The 24,480-nt window shown below is 26.4% G+C and overlaps 1 protein-coding gene across 3 annotated transcripts; it reads left to right on the top strand.

Moving 5' to 3' along the window:
• Nucleotides 1-7,447: 7,447 nt before the first annotated feature.
• LOC112603476 (phenoloxidase-activating factor 2-like) lies at nucleotides 7,448-17,038 on the top strand. Of its 3 annotated transcripts, none has more exons than XM_025352046.1 (7): nucleotides 7,448-7,974; nucleotides 9,990-10,223; nucleotides 10,379-10,500; nucleotides 10,656-10,812; nucleotides 14,227-14,516; nucleotides 16,158-16,321; nucleotides 16,711-17,038. In XM_025352046.1, exons 1-7 carry the CDS (start codon nucleotides 7,751-7,753, stop codon nucleotides 16,894-16,896), a joined length of 1,377 nt encoding a protein of 458 aa, XP_025207831.1. In that variant the 5' UTR covers nucleotides 7,448-7,750; the 3' UTR covers nucleotides 16,897-17,038. The 3 variants fall into 3 exon arrangements, with proteins under 3 accessions (XP_025207831.1, XP_025207830.1, XP_025207832.1); XM_025352045.1 differs by having other exon boundaries at nucleotides 7,449-7,974; nucleotides 10,379-10,563; XM_025352047.1 differs by lacking the exon at nucleotides 7,448-7,974 and adding an exon at nucleotides 8,113-8,367 and having other exon boundaries at nucleotides 10,379-10,563.
• The last annotated feature ends 7,442 nt before the right edge of the window (nucleotides 17,039-24,480 follow it).

Below are 24,480 nucleotides of genomic sequence, written 5' to 3'. Positions count from 1 at the left end.
GGTGAGAAATAACGTCTATATTTAATTATCGTATTGCGTTAAACGCGATACCGTCCCCAAAGATGTAATAATGATTATATTATTATAATATGAATAAAGAATTTGTAATGTTAATATAGTGTATTTACTTTTTTTTCATAAATCATCTACAACCGAACACATTTAAAAGAAGAAAAAATATTTTTCAATATCGGAACCCCTATTCGTAAGTAATAAAACTAATAATTAGGGACCGGATTTATATGCAAATGAATTTATGTTATATGAATTGGAATAAGATTTTTGAAATCTGATGAAAATTGTCCCTGGTTATTAATCTTATTAAAATAACACTAATTGTATTTTGCATATTTCAACGATTTTACCAATTAAATGCATATTAGTAGTTTTACAGTGCATATTATTATTTTTAGCACATAATATATTTGTTTTTCGTTGTATTTTCACGTTCACAGCCACACAATATTGATAAAATGACGACCGATCGTTATTGCTTAAGATAAGATGACATATTCATATGCATTATATTCAGATTCAATTTTTAGTACATATTTTGTAGCATATTACAACATTTTTAAAAGCATATTTTGAGGATTTTTCATGCATATCAATCCAGTTCCTACAACAAAAATTAATAAGTAATAACATTTACATTATTATTATATAATATTTATTAAAAAAGTTAAAAGTGAGATAAGATATTCGATAATTTTACAGCATTTTACAATTAATAATTATTATAAAAAGAACATATAAGAACATAAATAATTTAAAAATATAAAATTTGTATCAAATTAATTTTTGTATAACTACGTCTAAAGAGTGCTTCCGTTTTTATACCATCACTCTTGATACAAATTACTAAATTATTGATTTTACAATGAATTGAAAGATTCTTAAACAACAGTGTACATTAATTTAAGTAGCGTTACGGATTACCTAAAGATTTCTGTGTATAAATAATTTGACAAACACTTACGAACTAATAATTACTTTCTATGCTTAAAATTATACAAAAAACTTACAACACAATTAATATAAAGAGCTCTGAAAATTCTGAACGTGAGTGGTCACTGATAAAGCATCCGGTCTTAAAGGCTTATTTAGTACATTTTTGAAAACAAAAGTGGCATATACCTAAGGACATACAAATTTAATCAATATTATTAACTATACATATACTACGGTTAAATTAATTAATATTTTTTAACAGTTATAGATAAAACTACACATTTGGAATATTACAAAGGCATATACATGCATACATACATAATACTTGTAATTGTGTAAATACTTTAAAAACAAAATTAATAGTCTTAAGATTTGGAATAAGTTAACTACTTAGCTAACATTTATTGATTTGGTGGGTAACAAGTTTTCTTTAATGTACCTTGATTAGGTTAAGTAAGACGAAAGATATTTTATGTGTACAACTTTTCGGTTTTTTAGTTGTTTAAGGTTTCCTTGTTAGTAAAGATTTTTATTAGCCGGTTCTTCTCACCCAAAACTGTTATTTTATACGATCTCGTTATGGGACGTCGTGACCATGGGCGTCCCCAGGGGGGCAAGACAGGGCACTTGCTCCCCCCCCCCCTAGAATTTTAAATTTGTTACCTAATTGTAATAATTTAAAGTAATAATGACGAAAAATAATAATATTCTATAAATAAATATATAATAACAATAATTAAATACAACAAAGACGAAACATAATAATGTACTATAAATAAAATGTATAAAAAAATTATTATTTATTTTTAAATTAATTTTGCCTCCTCCCTAGAAAAATGTCTGGGGACCATGGTCGTACAGTGTGACAACGCGTCAGTCGAGTTTTTTGATTACGATTTATATACAGTAAATACTTACTTTTCTCAAATTGTTATTAAATTACCTATATCCCATAAAATACGGGTGTAACTTCTACGATTCAGTTAATGCCCCAGTAAGTTGTGGCGGTTACTGTTTAGGTCATGGTAGTGGTCTTGTTGTCGTTGACCTGGTAAGTAAAAAAATAAAAATACCGAGTCGCCGAAAATATTAAGTCCGCAGTACCAGGATCGCAGGGACTGGTCACTATCGTTCTTCAATTTTGGCAACGACGGTGACATTGTAGCTACAGAGTACAGATTAACAGTCGTCATACCACTCATACATTCCTGTTACAAATATTCTGATCTTTCGCATTTAATATTTCACAACATTTCCACAGTGTCGCACGTTAGTCAACCGACTACCGAGGCTGACCCAAACCGTTCCATGACTGACTTGGCGACGTTTCCGCAACTTTTCCATTATTCAAATGTTTAAAATAGTCATATAAATTTTGAAATACCAATATTATCAATATATGAAATAATTAAATTTTCAAAATAAAAATGATTAATAGTTACTATTTATGTTTATATTCTATATCTATTTTAACACTTCACTACGTGTTTATAATTTTTTTATAATATATCTCTATTTTTTTTTTTTTTTTGAACTCCTAATCACATCAGAGCTATAAGCTTAATGAGTAGACTAAGATGTAATTTTCTTGTCAACTATATTGTTTAATATTTTGTTGTTGTAAGTTAAATAAATAAATATAGGTAATGGTGTAATATTCATAGGATGTACACTGTACACTGCATATAACATTGTATCATACGGTATTATTAACAATTTAATAATAATTAATCATATTATTTATATTATTATGATATGTATTTTCATTTTATTATATTTATCAATAATTATTATTACTATATACCCCATAGAGTAAGAATATACTAATAATATACTAATAATATACCTACATAATAATACATTCCAATTTCTTATGGGCCAATGGCCCTAGTCACCGCAGCAGTTACTACTTACTATCCATAAAAAAAAAAATAATAATACATCCATCAGTCTAACATCTATAAAAGCAATTACCGCAATAATTAACGCCAATGTCAAGTCACATAAAAAAAATGACTATATCATTTATTGTGATGAAGATTTTACTCTAAGATAACTCTAATCTCAAAAACATAAAAAAAAAAAATGATTTTGCATGAAAACGTTTTGTCTATGTTTTCATTGGTAGGTAATAATAATCGGTGTAACACTAACGTTCTTTTAATATAATAATCTTACTACTATTTACTAATGAAACTGTAGTGTTCTTTTGATTTAATAATCTTATAAAACTATTAATTGCTAATCGTTCAATTGGTGCCTGAAAATTAAGCAAGCTCGGCTCGTAATGGTAGTTAGCGCCGATATTCGTTCAAATAAATGAGCTATATTCCAGTCGTCAAATCGTCGAAATGTTTTTAAACCGTCTTCGATCGCTATTCACGATCGATTTTAACAATATCATTGAACGCGTTTCCGAACACTTGGATTGGGAATTATATTGTTATATATAAATTATAGTAATATTATGATGGTCAACGACAAATTCTACGTCAAAACAAATTATCGCCTTATCGGTAATATTGACCATCATTATTATGTTCAAACGAAGTAAAATGGAAAGTAGAATGTTTACACTTATCAGAGTTTATAAATACACAAGGTTTTAATAAAAACTATAGTTGTTATTATTTAGCAAAAAGTAATCGTTTCTTACAAATTTAAAAATGGAAGAATTATTTAACAACCATAAAATATATTGTATTTCTATATTCATAATAAACTCGTATTCCACCCTAAGCCACCACAAAACTTAATCCTAGAAACAATAATTTATAAAAAAAGTATTATTTTCTTTTTCTTCTTCTTTTTATCTGACCGCAAGTTTTAAATGAAAACGTTTTAACTTTTGTCTTCCTTAACGTTGAAGAATTAAAATAATTGTTTTTATTTGTTTTAAATACATTTAATATTTACTCTAAGTAGTAACATAATATTATGCACGTGTTTTAGACATTTTAGTACTTGAGTGTAAAAATGCTAAACTTGTTTGCGTATTCTAGTGGTGTACTGGTATGTGTGTGTGTGTGTGTGAGAAAGAATGAGTGAGCAGGAAATAATATTATATAGTGCTTGCGTTTGCGTTAATGTGTGTGTAAGCATAATATAGTGTATACTGTTTAATACGTGTATTCCGTGATTTCCGTGTTTTTCGTGGAGGTAAGTTACGCAAACGAAAATACAATTTACTATAGACTAATCAACATGACTACATCAGCTGTACATTTCAATACTATAATAATATGTACGTTCATAAAACCAATTATATAATAGTTATTTACAAATATTTCAGTGATTCTAAGTTCTAACCAATATAAACTTATTTCTATTATTACATTAATATCATGCATTTATATTATTATCTTTATACCTAAACGTGTGTTTGGTTCGTGTACTATGTGTTTAATAATTCGATTCAGATAAAAATAAATTAATGATTTACAAAGGTATAACACACGTTGGGACCAGCCCTGTTTGCCCACATTAAGCGGTTGCCCATAAAAACCGAAATTAGTAAAAAAAAAAAAAAAAAATTATAATAAAAAAATATATTTGTATTTTCATATAATTGAAAAACATTTTAAATAATTATTAGATATATAAATAAAACTAAATACATATAATATATTAAATAAAATTAATCTTTGGATGTAGAAGGTATACAAAACGTTGTAATTTTTCGTTGTCTAAGCTGTTTAGTATGGATCTGGTTGACAAAATAGGCACACGCTTCAAGTTTATCAGACGGACTATTTTCGTTTCCCTCTTGCATGAAGAACTTCTGCAAGAAATCAATGCACTTTTTCGCCTCTCTTTGACGAAATTTGTTTATTTGAATGGTAATGATTTTTATTACTTTCGATAAACACAATCTCATAGATACGACGAAACCCGATTAAATTAATCGTTTTTAAATACTTATGTGTATATTCTAACGCTATGATAAAAAAAAATTGCCCACATAAACCGAATCGAGTGTCCATATTACGCGGTTTTATTTGACATTGTTAATATACATTTGTATTGGGACCAGACATGTTTGCCCACAATAAGCGGATGCCCATATTAACCGGTGGCCACATTAAGCGGAATCCACTGTATTGGTTTATTTATAAAATATGTACCTATAGGCTATAATTAGTATTTGCTGTAAAATGCTCTATTTCATTGTTGTCTAAAAATCATAACGTATTAAAACGAGGCAGAACAAGAAATTATTGTTAAATTATGATTTTTATACTTAATTAAAATTTAAATATAATCGGACAATTAAGATAATAAACGCGTGTTAAAAACATTTTTATTTTTAAAATTTATCTAAGTATATCTTAAATGCAAATTGTACATTAAAAAAAGAAACAATATTTACGTATATTTCTTTAGACGTATTAAAAATAGATTGTATACTTATATTACGAATATACGGTTAACCTTGTATCAGTTGTATCTTAATTTCTAATATTTTATATTTAAAAACTACTACCTTGAATTAGGTATTCACTATTAACAGATATAAAATATAATATTAAATTATCCAGTTAAAATATTTTTTTAGTTCTAATAAATAATTTTTAAAATACTTAATACGCTATAGTTACACCGGCATTTAAAATATCTACATCTCACAAACGATCAATAGGGCAGAGGACTGTAGCTCATAAACGCAAAATAAATTACCTTTAAAACAACCCATAAGCACAAATAAATTTTACATAATAAAAGTGTATTTTATTAAAATCATAGTCATTAGTCATTACTATTTACTCGTTACTCATTTTAAATTAGCTTTTACAATGATATTAAAATGAGTTAAAAAATTAAAATGTTGAGTAATTTGAAACTTAGAAGTATATTTAGTATAATTATTATAATGAGTATCTTAAAATTAAATTTAAAATTTTAATCCTATAGTTTTTAAATAGTCTAATCTGTGCATTTTTTATATTTGTAAAATATGATAAAAAATAACACTAAACTTCAACTGAACATCATTACTCTTATTTTTAAAATATAAAAATATTATATATTTAAGAACTAAATATATTAAGCGTTAAATTTTTATTTGAAACTTAGTGTAAGATGAAACAGGTACAATTACAATATTGTGATAGGTAACTCAATTTATTTTTACGCTTTAATCACACTGCAAAGAAACAAAAACGTAAAGGTTAGGTTGTTGAGGCCACGAAAAAAAATTAACCATATTATGCACTTTTGGGTATCACCGAGTAGTGGGCTTCACAAGATGAACCATGGAACTCAATTTATCAAATAACGAAACTACAATGTTGGCGCTCATGGACAACGGTTATCGTCCGTTTTTTTGGTAGCTGCTCATAAACAGTATTTGTAACTCTTACAATATTTGTAGGTTTTCTTTTCTTTTTAAAAGGCTAATTTATTATTTTTGTTTTATGAACATAATTAATTTAAATATTATAGACGTAACTTGTGTATAGGTACTAATAAACTTTTTTTAAAACTATTCTTAAGTTCAAAAATACTAGTAAATAGTAAATACATTATTATCATTGCAACTGACTATATGATTTTAATAAATACAAAAACATACAAAAATTTATAGTGTTACTGTTACACATGGTACGTTTTAAAAACTTCTCTTAAGCAATAATTTGGATTAACGTGTTATCGTAATCGTATATGCATAATATAAATAATAATAATTTTAATCCCAAAATAATAAATTTATCTAAATTCATAATATTATATTATATTACTATCACTAGTATTTCATTCGATGCAATATATTAATAATAAATAATAATAAAATAATATTCTCAAACGCGGAACGCCTAACGATGAATTATATCGCTGTGGACTGTAGTTTTCAATATTTTTTTTTTTGTACAATCACAAGCAAATACAATATTTTTCTTATAATCATGTAGCCGTGTATCTATTTTACACAATTTTGTCCGTTTTTTTGTGCAATAATAATTTTGATATTATGATGTGCGGGCGGAAAAACAAAACAGCCACAAGGCACAAAGATTTACCAACGACCAGCCCAAAACCGGATTATGTTGAGTCGTATTATTAAACGTTACAAGTATAAAAATATTATTAGAAACTATATAGCCATAAAGGTTCATCAAGACGTACGAGCGACGTCATTAGTCATTTACTCAGTATAAAATGTTAATTCTCTGATTAAATCTACGAAACCGAACGACCAATAACCAGTGTGCGATGTGTACAAAAACCCAACAAGTGTGTTGTCGACAACGGTGTCTGGTCTCGTCTACGCAGTGGCGGATAGTGTTTTCGCGGAATGCGTTTAGCATAATGCAATTAATATGATATTATTATTTATGCCGTTTGCGACCGTGTGCGCGGAGACGGCAAAACCCGCGTAACTCGTATGATAATTATTATTATTTAAAACGCCTTCTAATAATCAGCAACGGCGAAACGCGGTTGGGCGGTACACGACGACGAGTCGACGACTACTACTACGACGTCGTTCACGGACGTCGTACACAAAAGCGGTTTTATAAGTATTTTTTCGATCGAGGCGACTATTACCGCGGTCGTGGTGGGCTGGGCACTGGTGTAGCATTGTAGCAACAGCGATAATACCGCGCGACCGGACAGTGCAAGCGTGCATGCGCGTCGCAACCGTCCACACGGTTATCCCGTCCCGTCGTCGTCCCAACCTTTGGCCCGAAATTTTCTCGTCCGAATTTTTATTTTTACCCGTCACCGGCGCCGGTTAGTCTCATAATTATCTCATCTATCACCGTGTTCCCGCGGCCCTTCACACGATATTGTGGCCACCATGCCGTCGCCGTCGTCGTCGCTGCACTGTAGCCGCCGCCGTACGCCGTCGCTGCAGACGACCGTCGCCTTGGTCGCCGCCGTGGCCGTAGCGGTCGCCGTCCGTTCGACGGTCGCCGCCCCGCAGTCCGACGGCGACGCCGTGATCACGATCGCCGGCCAGCAGTGCAAGTGCGTGCCGTTCTACTTGTGCGAGTCGAGCAATACTGTCTACGTACCCTCTGAGTAGGTGTAACGAGCGTTGCGTGCAACAAATTATTACTAAACAATTATTACGGGTACAGCGGCGCATGACTTCGGTCTAGGGACCGCGACTGCGGGGCTTGTGTTTCTCAGCCTCTCTGTGCTCGTTCGTCGCAGATTTTTGGGTTCTCTGGCCGGAGGTGCATTTCATTTAGAACGTTAGGCGCTTAAGGTAACGCGAACAGCGATCTCCTTGAATCCCGGGTCTTTATTCCTAGCGGATCGACCAGTGCTTACTCGCACTAGGGCGACGAGAGTGTCTCCTACTCATCCCTCCGTCTGTTTTTTCGTACACTTGTTGGGAATGATGAATTTTGTTCAACGAGCATTAGATGTGGACTTGGCACGACCGATCAATTCTGGACGATCCTATTTGTAAATTATAAAAAAAATAATATCAATACTATTACAATAATTATATATATATATTTATGTGGTGGTTTTTCTTACAGTTAATCGTTCCTCGCGGCCTTTATCGTTAAATATTCAACTTAGTACATAATATGTTATGCGTTAGACGATAGATAGGTAACATTATGTTTTATACTGATAGTGATAAGTAACGTTATAATATTATAATAATAACATTCAGTAAAAATCATTTTTATAGAACAATATTTTAATATTCCAACTACGTTTTAATTTTAAAAGCGAAACGGTTCTGCTGAAAAATATTGTATTAATACATCAGTTACTACGATACTACAGAATAATTAAAAGCTGTTTGTACGTCTGTAACACGTTTCGTCATTTTTTGAAAGATTCTCATAATGATTTCTTTAGGTACTGTTTACTATATATGTTAAGTTTTCAATACACTGAGCAACAGATGACGCTTTTTTAAATATTTAATTTTTTTTCAAGCTAAAAAAGTGTCAAGAAGAAAACTAGGGTATGTAGTACTATATTGATAATGATTGGAATTTAAATATTTTTGGATATGGCATAAATATGGCAATATACACTTATAGTTATAATCGTAGTATATTATAAATTATAATAATTAATATGCTATGGTTGTAATATAGTTATTATATTATAGAATTTTCTTGAAATCATCGGTAATTATTCTTGCATTACAATGTCTTAATACTCAAATGTCTGTATTAAAATAAATAGATAAATTAAAATGTAAGATTAACTAATTATGAAGGTTATAGCTAATGATCTTAACGATTCTTTGATCATTAAATTAATACAGTCAGGTATAATATAATTTCGTATAATTTCTACTTATCATAGTAAATTTCGTATATTTTACCAGTATTTAGATTTTGAATTTTATGAATACCTATTATTAAATATGTAAATATGATTAGTATTCTGATAATTTATTTAAATAAATGTAATTTATTTTCAATTGATGATATAGATAATACGATTATGTCATATGGCAAATTACTCTTTTTGCAAATGGACTTGGCTTTTTGCGATAAGGTAGTTCGTTTGCAAACTACTTATTATTTTTTTTCAAATGGTTGGCTGTTTTTTAAACTTATTGTATACAGAATAAAAACAATTAGACCTTTTATATATATAAAAATATACATTTATTAATATAGATATATATGATAAATATTTGTTTTCTCTTGTTCGAATAACTTGGAAATTTGAATATATTTTTTAGGCTTATTCGGTGGTGTAATTCGTAATACTTACTTTCACTTTTTTGTATTTCTAATATTTTTATGCAAAGGCTAAAGAAATACAAGAACAATATAATTAGTTAAAAAAAAAATAGTTTTAAATTATATTAACCTATTTATAATGCATATTTATGCAACAGTATTGCTTTACAATAATATAAAATAAATAGTAGCACACTAATGCAATATAACAATTATAAAATATTATTTAATATCTATCTGCTACTTAAATATTGTTAATTAATAATTATTATGTACCTACTTATGTGCAAAGTATTTCGTGTACTTATACATTAAATATAAACATGAGTCATGACTACCTTCTACCTTGATTATTTTGTTTCTATATAGATCTACAGAATCGGGTTGTATGAGTGACTTGGTATGTTGCCGAGTAGAATCAAACTCACCAGTTACCGAATCGTATTCAACAACATCTACAACATCTGAATCTGAATTACCTCAAGTTAGTTCATCTTCTCAGGAACCGTATATTGAAACTACCGAGAATATCGAGAATAATAAACCATGTACATGTGTATCCAAAAATCAATGTTTACCATCAAATAAAAATGATAATACAAGGTAATTAGTTCTTAGTATAACATAAGAAGTGTAATACAATACATTATTTTAAATTTAACATAATAAATTTATTATATTAGTCAGAAAATTTAGTATTTTAACTAATAAAAAAAATCTTGATTGAGTTTTTCTTTTCTTTTTTTTTTTATACCTAGAAATGGCAGTTGTAGTAGCAATAAAGTTTGTTGCATAAATGAGTATGTTAATATCGTACCAACTCAGGAAACACCTATTATTGATGAGTTTAACAATAATAATGTTCGTAGTTGTGGTATTGGTAAGTCACCACCAGATACCATAAATACTGATAATATAGGAACACGTATTGTTAATTCTGAAGGTACATTTATAATTTGTTTGAAATATAAAACAACACAAACATATTTATTTTTTTTTATATAAATTAAGTAAATTTTTGTTTTTTATTGTTAGATTATTCAGACACGTATTTTGGTCAATTTCCATGGATGGCTGCTATTCTAAAAACCGACATAAATGAAGACACAGGTATAAAAACTGAAAATGTTTTCCTATGTGGTGGTTCATTAATACACCCACGAGTCATTTTAACAGCAGCGCACTGTGTCAGGTACTTAATTAATTTTGTTGATATTTTTGTTAATAATATTACTTTTAGGAATTTCATTTTTCGAAAATAAGTTCCCAAATGCCCACCAAAATATATATTTCCGTTTTATAATGAGTGTTATTTTTCTAAAACATTGTCAATCAAATTGAGCATGCTTTTGTAAAAGAAAACACCCATATTATATCTTAAATTAACAATTTTTGTTGAAGCTTATAAATAATGTAAATTTCATATGTCTAAGACTACAGAAGAATATTAATGTTGAGTGACACTTGTTCTTTTTTTAAAAAAAATCATTGTAATATTTTATACAAAATTATTGACCAGTCAAAAATCAAAATCTATATACTCTATAACATTACATTATTACAATATTTAGTATTAAAAGATATTTATATTATATTATAAACATGAAATAGTTAATAGAATAATCTCAATGCTCGTGCACACAAAAGGCGATAAGTCGTATAAAATTTCACACAAGCAGATAGCGATTTGTTTTTAAATTTTTTTAAATTATTACATTAAATTTATAATATGGTGGTAGAAACAGAAATTCTAAAATAAGAAAACATGTGCTCTTATGTGATACATTTCATCAAAATTACAAAAATACAGCATAGAATAAAATATCCAAGATCTGGGCATAACCAGTATAATGACAAAAATAATGAGAGATAATATTATGTATTTGTAACTATACGATATAAACCAAATTTGTATATATCATAACAAATGTGAAAAATATAGTGTTTATGTTAGACCGTTTTTATTAAAATAAATGCATTATTTGTGGCGTCTCCAGATCGCTGTCCGCCGTAACAGACCGCGTTCTGTATGCCCGAGGCTTAACTAAATAATAGAATTACATTTTTAAAATAAACACATCTTTTTATTCTAAACACAGTACATTATTGTTAATAAAACATGTCATGTTACAAGATAAATGACATAATGTTAAATAAAACGTAATAAATGGTAATAACGGTGTATATATTCTTTTTACTATCTGGTGCCTTGGTGATCAGGAATATTTTATATGATGGCAATGATTTTGATTTTAAATATTCAAAATAGTATTTAGTATTTTACATACAATATTATATTATTATTTATTACTAAAATATATTAGATATAGTGTAAAGATACGGCCGCACTGAACACGATTTGCAATTTTGCGTTTTGCGATTTTACGATTTTATCAAAACTATAGAAGAAATATGACATAGCCGTACTGAGGGCGTTTCGCGTTTTGCATTTTATACCAAATCGCTTTTAATGCAAATAAATCAAAAAAGATTGTTTCCTTGCGATTAATGATTAATCGCTCTTGAAAAGCCCACCATGTCGGTTGATCCAGAAATATTAGCTGCAACAGTTATTTCAAAAGAACCAATTTGGAACCCTCGTCATGCTGGTCATAAAAATAGGACTATTATTCAACAGTGTTGGTTTGATTTAAGTAGAGATGACTATAGATAGTAAGTACCAAGTACAATAATAATATTATTAGGTACAGTCGAGTCAACCGATAATTGATAATTCGAAGCTAGCAGGACTTTTGAATGTTTATGATTAATTTCTTACAATAATAATTCTATAGTTATTGAAAATAATAAGCAAATTTCTACACGATTGTATAGTAAATTATTAACGAAAAAGTAATAAGAAATACAATATTTGATAAATATGCTTCGAATTACCGAACGTTGAACGGATGAAATTTCAAATTGTCAGATACTTGTGGCCAGTTTTCCCAAAATTTAATTTCGAATTACCAAATGTACTTAAATAGATTTTATTTGAATTACCGCGAGATTTTCACAAGAATTGAGTATTTATTTCGAATTACCGAAAGCTTGAATTATCGAGAGACAAGATAATTAAATAATAATATTATAATTTATAAACAATATTGTAAATTATAGGTGCATCAGTCATAATATATTATTCTAATATTTAATGATAATTGAATATAATATAGAAGTATAGAACCATATGCATTGATCATAAATCATAATTCATAATAACTCAAAATTAATTATTAATCAATAAAATGTATACCTAAAATATGTATAAACTTACTAAAATAATTTATAAATTAAACTTTATTCAAATAATCAATACACTAAAGTACTAAACTACTAAAGAATAAATATTAGATTCATAGAATATTATAGATAAGAAAATTACAATCGAATCAAATACGTCACCCTTGTACATTTAGTAATATATTAAAATAAACTTATCAATTGTTATTTTATATAATAATTCTATTTTTAACAATAAAGTTAAGTTTATACGGGCAGATACTTACAATGTACAAAATTACAAATCATAAATAACCCAGACCTAGCGTTTAAATGAAAATAGTAATTATTCTTGTTTATTTTTGATTTTAAAATAGTACCTAATGGCTAATTACTATTTGATTGAAATTTAAAATTGGCGAACAACTAGTTGTACAAGTTGCATTATACTTCTGTATAAGTAAATAAGTTTAATAATGAAATAAAGTAAAAATACTACCCAAATATTATAATACCCATCTACGCAAGTCATCTTGGTGATTAAAATTTAAAACTATTTACCTCAAAACAATAAAAACGCGAGACTGGCCCCACTAAAATCGCGTAAATCGTTGGATAATATCGTTCGCATAATCGCTCACATCGTAAATCGCATTTAGTGCGGCCGTAACACGTCTGAATAATGAATATTGAATAGAATTTACATTAATTATTATGAAACTGTTGAAATAAAAAAATTAATGGTCTCTATCAGTGAAGATGAATCAACAATCGTGTAGTTAAACTTATTATGTCTATCTTATAGGTAATAATATATAGACATAATATATTAGTTATTAGTTTACTACTTATTACTAGAGCTAGGATTTTGATGACGTTTGCATTTTTTCGTATTTTTTACAGTTTTTGTGTTAAATGCATTTTATTTCATTTTTAAGGTCATTTTTACAAATATTACGTTAATATTGTGTATTTTAACTAATTTTTGTTCATTTTAAGCTTTTATTAATATGTGTTGTGTAGATAATCTCAATTTACCTACTCCAGTCTATTGATATTGAAAAAGTAATATGATTAATTGTCAACTCAAATTTGAATACATTTGTTTAATTTACATTTTAAAACAAATTTTTACCTGTTTTGTGTAGTATAAAAATTGAATAAATAATTATTATTTTAAAATTAAATTTTTTTTGCTTGTTTAAGTTCATTTTTGGTTGTTTTTGCATTTTTGTGTATTTTTTAGGTCATTAAAATCCTATTAGTTATTACTAACATATTAGAATACAGACCATACAGTACTTACTGTATTAGTTTTAGCTGTTATTTTATGATTATTGATAAGTATTTTTAGTTGTAATTTTTCCTGTTGATATTGAAATAGAGATAAAAATGTGAAATTATTAAAAGTACGAGTGGGCGTTTGGGATACACAATCCAACAATAACGAAGAAGAAAAAGAAATTTCGCACCAAGATCGCAGTGTTTCAAAAATAGTGTGTCATCCAAATCATAATAATGGAACTATGTACAACGATGTTGCGTTAGTTGAACTCGAATCTGAATTTACATTACACTCGCATATTAATGTTATATGCATTCCCAGCGATGAAAAACAACTAAGCTATAACCCCAAATCATGTGTATCAACAGGATGGGGTAAAAATGGATTTGGTCAGTATAAATTATTTAATTTTAATTAATGTGAATTAGTTAATAGTAATAAATTATGACACAACTTGAAAATGTATCTATAATTCATAAGTCTAGGATTCGGAAATTATTGGAGTTACATATTGTTCAGTATGCTCTCGAGAGCATCAAATCGGTCGATTTGTAGCAGACCAAGCTAGAAATCCGAGCCATACAATGTTGAGTCTAAAAATTGAAAATTAAAATTATAAATTTTGCATATTTCGTCAATTTTAAAGAAAAAAGTTTATTTCTTTATTTTCATATGCATATTATGCATATTTAATAGTTTATAAAAAATTGTTTTTTTTTCTTTTTTAAACTATATATCTATTTAAAATAATCTTATTTAATTTTTCAATAACATAGTTTATTTTTTTAATTGCTTTGTGTTTATTAATAATATAATAATTAATATATAATAACAATAGTCAATAGACAATAAATAATAACGAAATTTTTATATTTTTCAGAGTAATTAACTTTGAATCATTTTTTTGCATATTTCACATTTTTTCATACATATTTTATAATTTTTTCGTGAAAATTTTGCTTTTTTTTAGCTCCTATAACTTCCAAACCCTTTTCATAACTTAAGATAAAAACCCAGATAAATTGATTTACTTAAATGTATCACTTCACTGATGAACTATTATTGGCAATATATATGTTCAGGGTGGATCTACATAAACCACTTGAATCACTACCACTCACGATATTAGAACTGTTATTTATTGTATACAAAACTGTATATAGATTTTTTCAAAGAAAAATATCCAAATGTGTTTTTTAATACAAATTAATTTTACGTCAATATTAAATAACATTTATTTATTATATCAAAAACACGAATTATATTTTATAAATGTAATGTAATTTATAGAATGTTTCTCCTTTTTCTTTTTCTTTTTTTTAGCAAATTAGCTAAAAATATTTCTATAGATTAAGTTTGTTAAACTTAGGTTTTTATTTATTTAGCAAAAAAAAAAAATATTAGTATTGAAGTTAGTGGTTTATTGGTAAAATAGTACTTTTGCTCGTTTTGATGTACCTAATGCCTATCTAAAACTGTCCCTTCAAACATTCTTATTTTTGCATAGGTATAATAATATTATGAATATTATTTTATGCACCTATTATGTACATTAATAATATTAAATTTAAACGCATAATATAATATATTGCTGTTGATTGCTTTTTATCAATAACTGTTTTATTAAATGTAAAAGGGATTCGGAATTAATTGTTATAAAATATAGCAGTAAACAATATAATATACACAATTAAATTAAATTAAAAACAACATATTTTTAAAAATTAAATAAGTAAATAAAATAAATGTTAAAACTAAAATTCGGACCACCAGACGGTCTAGATGAAGTCGATAAAATGCCCTTATATTATTTATTTTTTTACCAAACTCAACCCCAGTAAAAATCAACAAGTTTTATTTCAGCCGTCCGTGTATACCATTTAATTTTTTTTTTTTACTTGAATCACTTGTTTTTTTTTTCGTATTATAGATATTTTATTATAATAAACTAATGAGATATACCTAAACAGTAAACATTCAATTAATGCTTTTTTTAACATATATTATTTGTATTATTTTTAATTTAACAGAACTAGGCAGTAAATATCAAACTGTATTAAAAAAAGTAGAGTTGTCCCTTGTGCCCAATGATGTATGTCAGCAGCAATTACGGAACACGCGTCTTGGAAACTTTTTCCGTTTACATGATAGTTTTATTTGTGCTGGCGGCATAAAGGGAGTAGACGTGTGCAAAGTAAGCGAATTTATTATATAAGTTTTAATAAGAGCAGTGGTGTATTGGGGAGTAAATGTTAGTATACGGCGTATACCCAATACGCTATTTGTATCCATAGCTTATGAGTTATGACAAATTAATGATACGCGTGTATACCATATATTCTATATAACAATATTTTAAATAATATAATATCAAGTATCATACACGGTTGTAGATAAATATAATACATCAATAACCTTGCAACTACGATATCTCGATAGTCGATTGTATAATACTATTAATTATCTTTACATGAATAAGGCGTATACTCACGGTTTATTTTAGCAATACATCACTGGATAAAAGTGACAGCTTAAAACGTTTATTACTTTATTTGTTATTTATACATTTTTTTTCATATACAGGGTGACGGCGGTGGACCGTTAATATGTGCAGTAAAAGAATCCCAAGAGAAGTCAAAAAAATATATTCAAGTGGGTATTGTGTCTTGGGGTATTGGGTGCGGTGATGAAAATGTACCTGGTGTATACTCATCGGTAATAGCCAATTCCCAGTGGATCAATAAGGAGCTTAAAATTATTACACAATAAAAACGTCGTTTTTTCCAACTACTGGCATTTTAATTTATATATTATTATACTTTGACTGGGTATTTGATCGAATTTATATCGATTTATTTCCCGATATATTATAATGTAAGCATAAAATATATATTTCAATGTATGCCTTAAACATATTACATTATATTATTATTTTTACTTTCTTGGCCCCTGCACATTATTTGAATTCCTTCGTATTCCTCCATTTCATCATTCGTCCTAGAAGTTCACATTTAATTTAAATAATAATTATAATCCAACACATAATTTTATTTATGTTTAAGTTTTTAATTATGATTTATGAGCTTTAAAATTAAGTGTTGTTTTAAAAACACGAACAAAAAAAAAAATAAAAAATAAATAATTATCTTTTGCGGTATGCAATAAGTTATCATTATTGATGATTTACATAATTATATATTATAAAATTATCATAAATACTGAAACGTAACAAAGATCTTTAATGGCCTTGAGGTGCCCACAGTATGTATTCGTTAATTTATTTTAGTTATTCCCATCTAGGTGCTGGTAAATTAACTACGTAGGGACTCACATAATAATTAGTATGTTGTCTAAGATTTCTACACGGAAAAAAAATTTAAACGCACTGATTTCGAAATGTTTTCAAAAGTGAGGTGTTGTATGTCTTTACCTAAGTATATAATATGAATGATAAAATGTTTGATGATAGAGGAATTCCATATATATTCGTATCAATTACTATACGCCATACGGCCATACGGCAACTTATTAGATATTGTGTGGTATTATTGGTAACCTAGTATAAGGTTAGGTTAACTTCCAACACTATGAAATAAAATAGTTAGAGGACAAAAAGTTCAAAGTTATAATTAAAATAATATCTTTATTTATCATTTAAAAATGTAATTTCGTCCTAGTTTGAACTTAAAATATCTATAAAAAATAGTATCGTTTATACATTTATTACATTTTTTAGTTCCAATTTCAATTACTTACCAAGAATATTGTTTGAAATTTGGAAAAGAAAAAAATAACAACATATTTTATAGAAAACGATCTACTTTTACGGCTTAATATTAATTAAGTGACAAGAATTATGATATTATTTTAATATACTTTATTAAAACGCTTTACATTTTCAATAAACATCTTTATAAGAATATGTTTTTAATTTTCAACATGAAAAAAAAAATAATTGAAAAACCTACTATTTTTTCAGTAATAAAAAGCAGTGAATATAAACCGTCTGTGATGAGATAGTTTAGAGGCAAACAGGTCTTTGGTGAATAGCTCGACGGCGAAACGATGTTCGTAAAAAATTAATTTGAATTTTTTTTTTTAATAAAAGTTGCTAAGCTTATGAAAAACTTCGTATTAAATTTCTAAACCTTTAAACCTTAGGCGTACGATTGCATTGATTGGCAAATAACAGTCAATAATTAAAAAATCATATCAATAAAGAAATTGATAATCTAAACACTTAATGACAATTTTAAGTTTTTGCAGTTATTTGTTTTTGAACAATAACAAAATAAAAAAATCAATATTATCAAAAACTATTTAAGCGTAAAATGTTCTTTTTACTTTATTTTATTTTTCCCGATTATTAAGAAAAGTACTAGGAAGTTAATTTTGACCTATCAAAATACCAATTAGATTCAATTCACTAACAGAAACCACCATCAAAGTTGAAAATCGAAAAATACAAAATATATTTAAAAACGTAAAGAAATATATTTATAATCCTGACGTGGTCTATAGCAGTGGAAAGTACAAGCATCACGGCCATCACGACGTACCACCGTTGGCGTTTCTATCGATCACCACTTCAGTACAAACAACGCAACTTGTTCAACTCTCCCGCCTTACTACTGTTACTAGTTATGGGAGACTCGGGAGAGGTGGTGGGATAAAGGACCGAGTTAGCTGCACGCTTAAGTAAGACCGGACGGTCAAGTCCATCAAGTCCAAAAACCATGATATCCCTTTGTGATGTCTTATATGACCACCGACCATTACAAGTGACGGACTACAGAGCATGTAATTAATATTTTCATTTTGATTTAATAAAACCTGATATGTATTATACACTAAATTTAGTCAGTATTTTATCCTTATTACTCGTAGAACGTCAATTTTGGCGGATAACAATCGAAGTCATCGCAGTCAGCGTCATCTGCTCCTCCCGTTAAAAGATATGTAAAAACTAAAAATCTTATCTACGCCACTACTGAATGTCAATTAGTGCCAACTGCCAAGTGCCTTGTCCCTCGTGAACAAGAACCAAAATATTCAAATTTCAATTATATTCACATTCCTTCTCAACTATTATATTTATTTTTATCTTATAAGTTATATTTGTGGAGGTACATGTGCAGCTGTCGTTGTGTGCATGTATCATAAATAGTTTAGATTACGTGTCACGCAATGATGATTGTTTAATATGATTTTAATTCAATGACCAAAATAATGTTGTTATATTATTATATATTATGCAAAATGCGACGCGGTCTACGGGTATACTATCGTTTATAACAATGTAAGCAAAAGGCATTGTACTCACTGCTCAATATAGGTCTTAATATATAAAAATAATACAAAAACAGATTATTAACTGATTATTTAAAAACACATTCTATTATATTATTATAATAATATATATCCAACAATAGGCTCGTGGATTATTTATATATTATATTCATGCATAACTCGTATTATACTAGACATCAAATAAGTTTGGAAACTACTGTATGGTGTATTTTAATACCTACATGGGGCAATAACAGATAACACGGCTTCACATTTATAATATAAAATATTTAATTACTTTGTTGAATAATAATTAGTAATTACCATTAGTCTAATGACTGTTTCCAAACTTATTCAACGCTCTACATAGTATAGTAATATGATGTATAAATGCAAAAATGTATTATTAATACTAATGGGTCATTGTGAATTTGACAGAAAAAAACTAGATAAAAAATAAAAATATTTATTTTAAATTGTTTGTAAATGTTAAATTTACTAATTACTTACGTGAATAATTTCCAAAAAAAATAATTGTCGACGACAATTTGTCGTTTTAATTATTCAATTGTTTAAATATAAAATATTTTTCTAATAATACAAAATATAATTTTCTTTTACAATTATTATTGAACGATTTATCAAATTTAAAGATATGCGCCTTAATTATTTATCACATCACTACATCAGTTTAGTTTTTTTGTGCAATTATCTCTATCAATTATGATACTTATAATTAGAAAACGTATTATTTATTTTAAGTGTTTCAGTTTTTTTTTCAATATATTCAATATTGCCCGTATAATTTTTAATAAAACATTTTTTTTTTCGACGTATAACTAAAAATATATTTAAAACCATCCAAAATCAAAATTTTTACGTAATTACTATTTACGAATAGTGAATTAATATGTACTGAATAAATAAAAAACCTGTTAATTCACTATCGTCTTATTGAAACACGGCAATTAAACTTTAATTACATAATAATTATAAATACTTGCGACAAAATTTTACTACAATGCAAAGAGTACCTGTGAAATATACAGTATAATTAATAATATATAATATTATCAAGAAGAAAATATGAAATAACGATAATACACGCGAACGTCGCAAAGCATACGACTATACGGGTATGATTAAAAATAGAATTTTATTTCCACAATAATAATTATAGAATTATTCTCTCCCGTATCTTATATCAGAAGTATAATGACTGTAACAACTAATGAATAGTATTCGAATATGCTTTAATCTTCATAGGTACAATCATAACATAACTTACTACTCGTACACACCACCACCATATTTATAAATATAATTATCTGTAAATATGTTTATGTATAATATATTATTATGATTACATAAATGTAATATACATAAAATATTATTATTTAAATAAATATTATTATTATTATTATTATTATTATTATTATTATTTTAATATTATTATTATTTCATAACTATGAAATAATTTTATACATATACATTTATAATGTGTATTGTACATTACATAGTTATAATAATAACTATTATTAGTCGTTTTTCAATTCTGTATTTTCCATTGTATGGTTCCTTTTTGACTTTGAGTGGAGTAAAGAAACTTGTTGTATTTATACATAAAAAAAAATTTACAAAATATTTACCTCCTAAAAAACTTCTGTTTAGGACAAATGTCCTTTCCACTCCTTCTCCTTTTCTCCTTTAACGCACCACCGATCATGGCTTTATCATTTTTGGCCCTTGATAATATGCTCACCTTTAAGTTTGTTTGTAAGATTATTCACTTTAATATTTATTTATTTATTACTTATATCATGCTAAACATAACATAATAATCACAAAATTATGTATTAAAGCTAACAAGTAACGACAAAAATTTAATCTGTTGAACGTAAATTATTATCACGGATTAAACAAAATAATAATGATATATATTTTTATTTAATCTGCAATATTATGTTGTCAGAGAGAAGACATTACACTCATGCCTGATATCCTATGGATTACAAATCTTTCATATTTAAGTATTTCAATTTAGGTAAGACGAAGAGAACGAATGTATGAAGTATAATTATGGCTGTTTCAGATAAGTACTGTCGTACTTTAGGTACGTATATCATGTATATGAATATATTCCAGTGTATGTCAATTTTTTTACTCAAGTCAACATTTTTAGGCGATTGGGTATCATGATTATGATGCACACAATACAAAATATTTTTATTTGTCAAGTTACATCAATTTTGAGTACAGGTAGTAATTATGTACATTACTCCAATATTATTAATCTATTTGTCAGTACATTAACTAAGTAAAGATGATCACAAATATGAAATCATTCAAAATGTTTATTTAAAATCAACTATTGTTTAATACATTTTATTTGTATTTTAGAAATTATTACAGGTGCTTATTAAAATCCAAATAGTCTAAATAGCAATTAAAAAATTTGTATTTTTAGAATACTGAACTTTCGTGATTTATTTACATATTTTATTACTAATTGGTTCTTAAAATGTATTTAAAAAGTAGATATAGTAACGAGTAAATTGGTAATTTTATGATAAAAAAGTAACTTAAATTACTTATAAATTACTTACAATATAATATAGTTTATTTATCATCAAATTATTTAAAAAGTAATTTCATTACAGTAACTAGCAAGTTGTAACTCAATTAAGATATTCCCTGACATTGGCTTACACAGATTATATTACTATTGTCTATTGATATTATTAGAAATATGGTATATTTTTCAATTTTATTTATATACTTTACATAAATTTACAAATTTATTATGCTCATGAATAACTTCTTTATGAGAGCAATACAAATCCCTACATTATTAATGTCATAATTTTATTAAATTAAAAACAATAAACAGGTATTATTCAAAATTAGTTAAATAGTTGACAACATTTTTAACTGTATCGAGAAATAATTTATAAATTTTTAATATCTATAATTTTAAACATAATAATATCTAAACGAAAAATTCAATAAATAAAAATAAATAATTAAAGAAGTAATGGAAAAAAATTAATAAAAATAATTCATGTCAATAATATATAAAAACGTAATAAACCAACAATTTATATGCTTCTATTAAAATATTTAATTATAGTTAATTAATTATATCTCTATCGATCTCTAATTTTATCTCAAATTCAAATATATATTGAAGTACCATTAACCTATATATAATTATTGATTTTTATATGCAGAAAATTTTTTTATCTCACTTGCATTAAAATTTTGTATACAAATTAATATTTCTAATGTAGTTTTATAATTAGGGCATGTTTTTTGTTGAGGTTTTTTTAATTTTTTGTTTCATGAGAAAAATGTATTTATATCACATGATTTTTTTCTCCAAATTCTTTGTTTATAAATTTACTAGCTTGAAGTCTCAATATTATTACATAAAAGCTTATTGATTTAAATATTTTATAACAGAAAAAAATTTAAATTTATTAAAAAAATCTGTTTAATGAAACTAAATGTTAAATCAATATTATTTAGTTGAAGAATATTTCAATTATTAATTATTTCTTATATAGGTAACCAAATAAAAGAAAGACAAATTTAAATAATTTATAGTTACTATTTAAGTAGTTATTGATTTTGCTTCGTGTTCAATAAAATTCCTTTGATTAAAACCAGCAAATAAAAATTCTAAAACTGCAATAACTTTAATATATCTAAATATTCAATCTTAAAAAAATGACTTTTGATATTGAACGTCATGATGACTAGCAAGTTGGATATTTGTTTTTCGAATTGTAGAATTTAAGATTTTTTTAAACTCTTCTATTATGACATATTTAAGATATAACAAATAAAATATATTTATAAATAAATTAATAAAATTTAAGTGCAAATCTAGTCCCTTGCACCTTTTGTTATTGCACTGTAACTCTTTAATTATAAGAGCACAGTGTTTTAATAATTATGTAATTAATAAATAACTTTATAAGATGTAACAATTATTTATTATAGTCGCAAATTATAAGAAATATATTCAATAATTCTTATAGTTAATTAAATTTAAATTAAACACATTAACATTTAAAATATTCATGATACAATTTATTTAACTACAATTAATTTTTGTTTGTACTTAATCTTAATGAACATGAAAAGAATAAAAATGATTTATTAATTAATAATTATCATTTATAAAATAGGTTTGTAAGTAGATCTGCTATAAATCGTGAGAGTTTAAAAGATATGCAAGTTTTACATGTTTTAATTTCCGAGTTCTAATAACCCTAGTCTAACCAACATTTTTAGTATGTGGTAATGTGGTATAGTTTATATGCTTCCCTTTTAGTATGTATATTGTATAATAACATGACTATATAATAATATTATACATAATAGCGTTAATATGTAAAAAATAAATTAACTAGTTCTATGTTAAGTTTGTCAACTGGGCAAAATCTTACATCTGATTATTTAATATTTTAGTACAATGTAATATAAATATGAGTCTTTCATATGCATTACCTAACCTTGGAATTTTATTATAAATATTAAAATAATTCTTCATTTAACAATTCTAATTAATAATTAAATGAAAAAAATTTATTAGTTTATTATTTTATTTTTTTATGTTGATGTAGTAGTCCAATTGACTTATTTTTATATTTTGAATATCTGTTTCCACCTTTCAGTTTTCTCATGTTAGCAGCTTTTAATAAAAATATCATTACTTTAAACCAAGAATGTTAAATATACAGCTTTCAACTTTTATTTTTTGGTTTATAAACACTAGGATTTTTGGAAAGTTAAATGAAAAAGAAGAGAGTAATCATATTATGTATGTTTTCTCCAAAAATAATTGTTATAAATTTGTATAACATTTTGTTTTATTCAATATTTAATAGTCGATACTTAATATTTAACACATTTGTTTCAAGTTATTCTGTCAAAACACCAATGGGTGTATAACATAAAAGTGAGACTATTTTTTATAACTAGATTGTAGATAGTATACTAAATGAACATATAATAATTATTATTTAATTTCAATAGTAAATTATTCAATAAAATAAA

This window comes from Melanaphis sacchari, unplaced genomic scaffold (genome assembly GCF_002803265.2).
Source record: "Melanaphis sacchari strain LSU unplaced genomic scaffold, SCAv2.0 Contig109_pilon_pilon, whole genome shotgun sequence".
Classification (NCBI taxonomy): domain Eukaryota; kingdom Metazoa; phylum Arthropoda; class Insecta; order Hemiptera; family Aphididae; genus Melanaphis; species Melanaphis sacchari.
The sequence above is the reverse complement of the archived record's forward strand: the minus strand, read 5'-3'. Positions and strand labels throughout refer to the sequence as shown.